The sequence below is a fragment of the Ascidia mentula genome, chromosome 6, assembly GCF_947561715.1.
Source record: "Ascidia mentula chromosome 6, kaAscMent1.1, whole genome shotgun sequence".
In the NCBI taxonomy this organism is placed as follows: domain Eukaryota; kingdom Metazoa; phylum Chordata; class Ascidiacea; order Phlebobranchia; family Ascidiidae; genus Ascidia; species Ascidia mentula.
This window is the reverse complement of record NC_138571.1, coordinates 14,783,576-14,792,789: the sequence shown is the minus strand read 5'-3', so window position 1 is coordinate 14,792,789 and position 9,214 is coordinate 14,783,576. Positions and strand designations below refer to the sequence as shown.

General features: G+C 38.0%; 1 protein-coding gene across 1 annotated transcript; it reads left to right on the top strand.

The window, feature by feature from the left end:
- The first annotated feature begins 238 nt into the window (after window positions 1–238).
- LOC145905433 (transmembrane protein 220-like) lies at window positions 239–1,790 on the top strand. Its single transcript, XM_082992633.1, has 6 exons — window positions 239–379; window positions 450–479; window positions 549–609; window positions 784–916; window positions 1,356–1,415; window positions 1,475–1,790. Exons 1-6 carry the CDS (start codon window positions 314–316, stop codon window positions 1,626–1,628), a joined length of 504 nt encoding a protein of 167 aa, XP_082848759.1. The 5' UTR covers window positions 239–313; the 3' UTR covers window positions 1,629–1,790.
- The last annotated feature ends 7,424 nt before the right edge of the window (window positions 1,791–9,214 follow it).

Sequence of the window (9,214 nt, the reverse complement as noted above, 5' to 3'; positions counted from 1 at the left end):
GTTCATAACTTAATAGCCCCACAAATATCATTGCAACGTGAGACACATTAATTTGGCAAAAGTTTTGCTTTACGACTAATATTTTGTGTATTTGTTTAAATAATCATTATTGCAGTCATTGTAATAATCGAAAAGTATTTTTTATATATTTGTCGACTTATTGCATGATAAAAAAATAAGTCAGAAAATAATGATGAGTCATAACACACATGACATTACAAAGCAATAATCTTAAAAACAAATCTGTGGTCGCTGCATAACAAGTAATTTGTTTTGTTTCTACAACTTTTAATGTAGAGAGAAAACGTCGAAAATGACTCTTTTCCAGTTTATACACTTTCTTGGTGCCTTGTACTTCTGTTTGTCTGCTTATGTCCAGGTAAGGTAACATATACGTAATAGTTATTTAATTGCAATTAATAAGATCTTCACATGCCATTGTTTTGTAGAAAAATGACCCCGATCCACACATTTGGATTGTAAGTATTTTAAATGCTTGTTTTTTCTGCTGCTGAAAGAATTGATTTTTCTTATTTTATCTTATATAGCCTGTTTATCTTCTCCCAGCATTTCTATCTTTGGCAACTTCCATAAACCCCATATTTACAGGTAATGCATATACCCATGATCTTTTTTAACCAATTAGTGTTTGTTACCATGGTATCTGTCAACCACTCAAGTTTTGTATGTCTTAATTTGTTTTGTTTCATTGAAGAAGTATACATTTTTTATTTAACTCTCAATCCAGAACTCTGTTCCATCTAACTAAGTGTTGTGTTTCAGAGCACAAGTTTGTCAAGCAACTGAATGAAATGATCATTGTTGGTTATTGCATTTTTGGAGGGATCATACTTGACTTGGACTACAAGTTTAAAGATAATTTTGTGAACTGGATAATTCACAATGAAGCAGGAAGGTTGGTATCTGAAAACATTCAGCAGTATATCTTTGATTCATTTGGATTGCTTACACCAATGATTCTCAAATTGTATACCCTGGTGCATCGTTATAAAAAGGATGTTCATGCAACAATTTTTACGAAGAAGTGGAGGCAAATAATAAGTTAAGATGGCCTTCTGTGACTGAAATTAGCAAACTTAAGAATAAACCACTCTGGCATTGGTATATTTATTACTGGTTCATTGCAGTATGGTAAATCTTTTGTGTGTCGCAAGAGAAAATGTTTGAAAACCAATGACTTACATTATCATTAAGGTCACAGTAAAATTGATACAACATCCCATGAGCTTTGCAACAAAATTTTTGTAAAGTTGGGTATTTTCTCCCAGAACTTGCCTGCACAACTATTGATATTTTCAAAGCAGTGCTTAAACATCTGTTTGTTGTCATTGCAGAGAGTTTGGAGGTCTGCTTATTGTAACTTTGTGGTCTGGCTTTATGCATGGATCAACCAGGCAAGTTTCCATTGCATTATGTTTTTGCATTTTAATTAAATAACTGTTTTGTCGTTCAGGACTGCCACATCAAAGTTCCTCATCATGGCTTCATTAATTGTTTTAATTCCTGCCGTGTTTTGGGCATATGTATATTTTAACACGACATACAGACAAATGTGGCCCAAGCACTGCCAAACTGCTTTATACCCTGATTTTCTAAAAGTTGCCTAAATCATTTTTATGTTGTATTTTGCCATGCAGAAATTCATGACAGCTTAACTTGCCCTCTTGTGCACATTTTTAGAAAAGGGGCTTTTTGTTAAATATTGTGTGTGTTGTGAATAGTTATGTTGTGCAATGATATTCCTGTTTGTATCATGAAGGTGCTATGTGTTGTCCTTGTTTGTTTTTCTTTGGAAATAAATCTTTTATTCTACAAAATATCACCACAAAAATTTATTGCACTTGCTGCATATAAAGGCTTAAATATTCTTGCATCTCTTCTACATTTTGGCAACCCCAGCATTGGGGCAAGTATTTATATCACAACATTACCAGAAAAAAGGTAACAAACTATCTATTGGTTCATCTACATATTTTCTTTATTAGCATAGTCTTTCCAAAGCCAGCGGCGGTGTCGTGTGCTTAACAATGTTCTATCACAGTAATGTCGAGCCGGCCTCCAATCCGGTTGATACTAACTGTGGAGGTGTGGCAACCTCACGTACAAAGTCCGGAGACAAATCAAGGATCAACTAAACGTATTGTGTCTTGCAAATTACCACAAGGTCTTTAGGGTCGTGTGACAATTTCGGAGAATTGCACGACGATCTGAACAGTGCTGAATTTTTCATTTCGCTTTTTAGTCGTACACGACAACTGGTAATAGCAAAAAAAAATCTTACCGTAAAGGTTGAATTTACACGGAAAAAGAAACCATTGTGATTTCGTATGCTGGGCGAGATGTCTCAAATAAGTGAATAAATTTTCCAAAGTTAAGTTTCTCATATCTTTTGATTAAAAAAGTCAGTCTTTTTTAAAAAGAGGGCCAAAAAAGAGAATTAAGTTTAAATCTATTTGCGACACCCCAGCCACTGAATTCACACTGGGGCGCGGTTCCGGCAAGAATTCTTTTACCGAAGGACGTTCTTGTTTACTTTCACCACAGCAAATGGGTAGGTTTCGTATTCCAGCCAAGTGAAACATATTAACCATCGATTTGCTTTTGACCACGATTGGATTGTCCTCGAGACGTTTAAGGTCTGTTGATGTGGATCAAAGGAAACGTTCTGAGAACCGAGTTAATTGGCGTTTGCGTTTCGATCGGTTTTGCTTTGGCCAGCACGGCCGGGTGGCCACCTTCCGTCACATGAAACCTGTCGCAACCCATCACCTCCCAGTGCGACTGGCTGCGATCCTACGGCAGACGGTGATTCTCCATAAGGATATCACTTTACATGGGCGCATGACTTAAAAATCTTTGTGGTTTGATTGGTGCCCATGCCATTTTATTTCTTTGTATATTGTTCATCTGCGTAGTTGCTTTTTTTCGCAAAATTAACATGATTTGATTTGATTAAATCTGTTTTTAGGGTTGCGCAGGCCGGCATACTTTACTTGAACACAAACCAGGTTAATGACCCGAAAAGAGTGCGGTGGATTTCTTGCAGAAAAAAGTTATTAACGTATAGGGAAGTCGAGGATTTTTTTGCAAAATGACCAAAATGACCATTCATGACCTTTCGCACACAGCACGAGACATAAACCATATGCTTACGAATAAGTTATACCACTAATTAAAACCTAAGAAAGGATCAAGATTTGACCCCGGTCAACCTAATTCTAGACAAATTTAATAAAAACGTTTATGGCACTATCATCATGCTGCATCACGCCATGTGATGTGATGTCACGAAAATGATGAGTAACCGATTGCAAGCTCCATAACGTATGTTCTTGTTCTACTGTTACGTAACTATAGCAATTATTACGGGACAAACAGGTGATAAAGCACGAACATTTTGAAAGCAATTACCGCCATTCGGTTGTTTGCCATTTTGTGACGTAATATGTGCGCCGCCTTCAAGGCAAGTTATTAAATTATTATGTAACTTAATATAGTAGGTATGCAAACACGAAACTGAGGCTTTGTAACAGAATTCATTGAAATTTGCATGCTTACTTTTGATATCTTTCAATGGGCTATACCGGTACATTCACTAAACCAAACAGTGACTTATTGCTGCAAAATAATGCAGTCATTTGAGTATGTACAGAGGCCAGATATTTATACCATTGCAAAGTTAATTGCTTTCAAATTAGGATAGGTTTCCCAAGTTAATGAATACACAAATCAGGAGTTCGTGATGGTATTCAGCGTTATTTTTACAGCGCGGACAGACGTCGCATGTCGCGCGTCGTGTTTCGCTACCAAGTGTAATTGTTAGTTCGATTTTATACAGAAGTTTTTTCTTTAAAATTTGACTAAGTGCACTATTGCGTCCGCATATGGCCCTAAGTGCGTGATCAACTTTCGTAAGCAAATCCCTTGATTTAGTTCAAACCGCAAGACGGCATCAAAAATAAGCAATAAATATTCCCAAAATTCGATTAGTTTTGCTTCTACATCGGCGGCCAAACGAGGGGAGATTTAATTTGTTTTCGGTTCTTCTGGACAACCATTCGCAACATTGCATCACATTCGATTTATTGGCCGCTGTTTCAAAAGCTGCATGGAACTCAGGCAAAAATATGCGCAATTTTCGTTTACATAACGCAATAACTTCTAACAAAAGTTTATACCGACGCACACATACAGTATTGACTTTTATGGAAACGAATACACTTATACGCACTTATCTGTTGACATTTTAATGGTACGTGGTTTTAATCACTGCAATATCTGAGCGGCTAGCTTGGAAGTATGATATGCTAGACCAGTGTTTCTTAACTCGTTGGGTCCATGGATCCGTGGCCACCTTTTTAAACTCTGTTGGCCCCCATTACCGACAAGACATTTTGGAAAGTCCCTTCGATAGGTCACTGTGGACCCTTAGATCAGGGGAGGGGGGCCCCAGTTGAAAAACCCAGTGCTAAACGAATACATAATTCGTATAATATTGAACTTGCGATGCCCAACTATATTAAACAGACGTATTTGCGGTGATTAGGTCACTTTTGTTAAGTACGATACACCAGTAGCCATTTTGTACTGCTTATAAGTCTTTTACGTGAAAATCGTGAAAGAATTTATAGGTCTTCGACGCCTACACACACGAAGTTGCAAGTTTAGAAAAACAAAGCATAAATTCTTCGGAAAGTCCTGCGAAACTTGGAATCTACCTGCTAAGCTTTTTGCCGACTCTCGCAGGATATCACCCGGTAATTAGCAGTAGCAGGATTTTCCTGTTGTTAGTTTATTTGAGGAGCACGCACGTGACATGTCTGTATATTTTGTGGGATCGCGTGGGCTGCGATAATTAATCTTGAACCAGTTGCAACCTGTTCCTGGCGGTACCGGCATTTGCCTACGGTGTGTTAATTTGCTTTGAACGAGGACAAACTGTCTTGGTTGCAAAAATGCGGAGTGCAGCATTTTGTCAAAGCTATATTTAAACATTTTTCGTTGCTCTGTCTTTAAGGTATGTCGAATTGAAGGAGCAAAAGTACCTTGCAAAGCTGTAGAAAATTACCGAAAGATTGTGCGACGCCAGAAACAATTCCGCCCCGAAGAGAATTTTTTGTATATAGGGTCCAACACATTAAATTAATTTACGGGTTCGGGCCGGGTTTAAGCAGGGTTCGGGCCTACACAAGTTGTAATAGGGTCCAACATTTTAGGCCCGAACCCGAATGTGTTGACCCGAACTCTGCTTAAACCCGGCCCGCACCCGTAAATTGATTTAAAGCCTAAATTAGGCACGAAAGTGGGAAAGCAAACGCCGCAATATATGCTAATTACATTGGTTAAAAAAGTTTGGGTGGAAAAAAAGTCGTTTCTGTATTATAAGTGGCACGACCGATGTCGCCACAAACGTATTTGATTACAGGCCGATTTTTTTAAAAAACTAGAGCCTAATCAGCAACAATTTGGCGAAGTTGCCGCATTTGCTCTTATAGCACACGGTTACAGAGATGTAAGCTGTTATTGCCTGTACAGAGAAGCGCTAACAGAATTTCAGAACTTGTTTTGCAACTTGTCATGTTAGATGCATTTGAGCGGTAGATATTTTGCAAAACATTCCGCAGAATTCAAAAGTTCGTGCGACTGTTATCTGATTTGCCCACAAGAGTAGCAATTACAAAGGCGGCCTTGCAACCACGTGCTTGTTTGCATATTGGCTTTGTGACACTTTGGCGGTATTTTGTGTGCCGTGTGTACGTGATTGTACCAAAATCTCAACCTTCCGGGGCCCTGGTCACGACCGGTGTATCTTGAGGAAACCTACGGAAAACTTAAAAAACCGCTTGATGTGCTTACACACTTACACACATGTAATCGAACGCCGGCGAGCATTAATGCTCCTTATCCACATTGTTTTTCGCAAAGTTCGTCGAATTTTTTGAATGCTATTGCGATGTATTACAGAAAACGCCGATAGCTATTTCCAGTGGTAACTATGAAGCTGTTTGTGTTTTGCTATATTGGCCTCACTTCATTCGAGCATAAACGTATCGCAATTACGTTAACTAATACCACGTTCCCAACTTTCTTAAATCGGTGACGCACTCATCTCTGACAAAATGCTATGGCGACTCACCCGAAAAATGGTGACTATTTTTAGGACGAATTCGCTTGCGTACACAATAATTCGTTTTTTTGTCATTGCAACAGCTGAAATGATATGCGGTTTGTTATAGAAACAAAACTGTTTCGAACCAAAATAGTTTGCGGCACCTAACATTGAAACGACGAATTATTTGGGAACCTCTAGAAACAATTGTAAATGCCTTTTGAAGGTCTCCATCGTTACAAATACTAGAGTGTGATGCAAAAACTTGTATGTCAAACACATTGCATGTCACCATTACCACGCAAATCCTTCATTGTTAATCAAAGCAATACAAAATTGATATACCAGTGATATCTATGGACACTATACGAACAACATCCAAACCTTTGAGCGCAATGTGTTTTTTGACAAATTTACTCTGGAGATTTGTATTTGAAATATTATTTATACCATACCGTCAATAACATTGCACTTAATAGATAAATTTGAAGCGGAACCATCATATTGTGATTGTTTAGTATTTCTTGTTATTTCATTGGGCCTTTGTTGGCGTAGTTTTTAAGCTTGTCATGTAGCCTAAGTATAGATGAACAATATGCACAAGAACGCTAAAAGCGATGAAATGCATGTAATTTTACCAGAAATATATCTGTACTATGTCATTAAAAAGGTTTAGAATCACTGTTGCGACGTTTTTCCGACTTGTGACAGTCCTGGGATCCTGAAATACGTCGAAATTAAAAATTCTGGGACGATTTTGCATCTTCTTTGCACAAATGTGAATTTAATCGTCAGAAATTCGTATACGATCAATCAATGTATGGAAACGAAACACGTGATTAAATCCTTCTCAATACTTTATGTAAAACCACAAACGTTGCCCATTCCCATATTTCAACATTCAAGCAATTTTTATCGCATTTACATAGTGTGACGTCACGACCAATAAAAGACCCCAAAACAAATAGAGGAGAAAGGCAGTTTCGAATGGCGTCCTCGCCACAAAAATAATAAGAACAGCCCGGGGTGTTTCCGAAATGTCATCATTATGTTGCCTTCGTTGTGTTCATGTTATTCGTAGGATGGTAAATTACACTGAAGAGTGAAAATTCGCCACGTTTAAAACGCGGTTAACTGTTACAAGTAAATGTAATCTAAGTCACCTGGCCGCGATCCGAAAAAAGGACATAATATGCTGCCAAGCTTTCGGCAATATATCTGCTGCTGGTTCATGGAAACTGTGCCTCTGTTAAAACCGGCCTGTATATTATAGCACAAAAGTTTTGGGTACCCCTGAAATACACCTCATTCCCTGTGCGAATATATACTTTCTGCAAAGCAGTTGCAACCGTGTTTCTAAAAATTAAATTTGTGTTCGAAAAACTCGACGCTGCTTTATTTTATGTTTGTTTTTATTGTCATGATCCCTGTGTGACGTATTGCTTATGAGTGTGGGAACCTTCACAAAGCGATTTTGGTAAGGTGTATCCCCACGGAGTTCTACTGTTTTGCAAATCATCATTTGTAATAAGTTTAACCGCCTCAAATGAACGAAAATGACATCAATAACTTTTATCTCATGTCTCCAACATGCACAGTCAATATACACCTAACTGAAACCAAGTCACACCATGCAATAACTTTTGTCATGAAACGTTTTTCGAACAAGACTTGGTTTTTGATTTTTATTGCGCCATCAATTCCAAATAAAAAGGTTGAAATAACGTGCTGCAAGTAGCGGGTGTTTCCAACGAATTAACGGAACTATTTGTAGCGCTAACTGTGATTTGAATACTATGGTGTAAGCGCAAGAGGCGTCGTGGACAAGAACAAAGGAAAAAGGAGGCATGGTGTTGTCATATGGCCAGGCTTTATAAACAGAAGGTTCGATGGTTGAGAGGGCAGTTGAATCTTAAATGGTGCAAGTTAATTGCCGAGCGAAGGGTTATAGCATGGTTATACAGAGGTCGACAAATTATTTGCTGCTGTATAAAATTATAAAAAATACTTGTGTATTTTAATTTTAAGTTCAGGCCCTATGCGTTTTAACTTTTTTAGGAGAATGTAAACAAATATTACAAAACGGACAATACCGCACGAAATGTCGTAAAGAACAAAAATTTTCATTAAAATTGGACGGTTTTCGTTGGAAATTATTTGCCAAAAGCCGCTGTGTATTTGCTAGAAACGAAAACAGCGTGTTTCAAGATACTTGCAGACGTAATGCACATATCATATCGTTATGCTTTACGTGATGGCTAGCCAATTACGGCTCCATTTGACTTTACGACTTTCCAATTTTAGTGAGGTGTGGTTTGTTACGTCATAAACACTCCGAATTCAAAACACGCTGATTCGAAGTTACTGGAAGTGCGCTTGACGTTACAACTTTAAACGCGCCGGTCACTTAAATTGTCCGCAATCTATTGGGAGCAATTTCGCTTAAAGCAAGCTATGTACGAAACTAACAGTAAGCAATTTTATGCACCTGCCTTGCCTCGTTCTTATCACCGACCAAAGCAAGCGTGGACCGAAACGATCGCGCCCTAAAGCCTGTTATCACGAGACGGGATATCAGCTTTTTCAGTAGGACACAGACAAGGAACCGCAGGTGCACGAAGCCTTGTAGACAATAAAGTAAAGATCAGTCAAAAAATCTACCATGCAAGTAAATGCATTTTCCGCAGAACAGTAGAATATGTGTATAGGGCAGACATGTCATATTTGGTGATAGTCTTGTTGATAACGTTTCAGACAACTGATTGGAAAGAAAGATTGGATGTAATACCTTGCATAAATGTTTTGTAAATCAACATTGTGAAGTTCGACATGAATTGAGCTGCTGCCTGTTTCTTTTTGCTTGTATAGCTGGCGTTAAAGACAAAGTTTAAAAACTGTTTTGCTTTTTGACTGTATGATGCAGAATGCGTTAAAACAAATAATAAGTTAATATAAATTGATCGGTGAATCTATAAATTTCACAAAAACACGTTCACAAAAGGTTTAAAACCGATGGCAAATGATGTTCACATTATGTTGTAAGGCCTAAGATCAATACGCCGTTCTATAAATCGTCCAAACAGG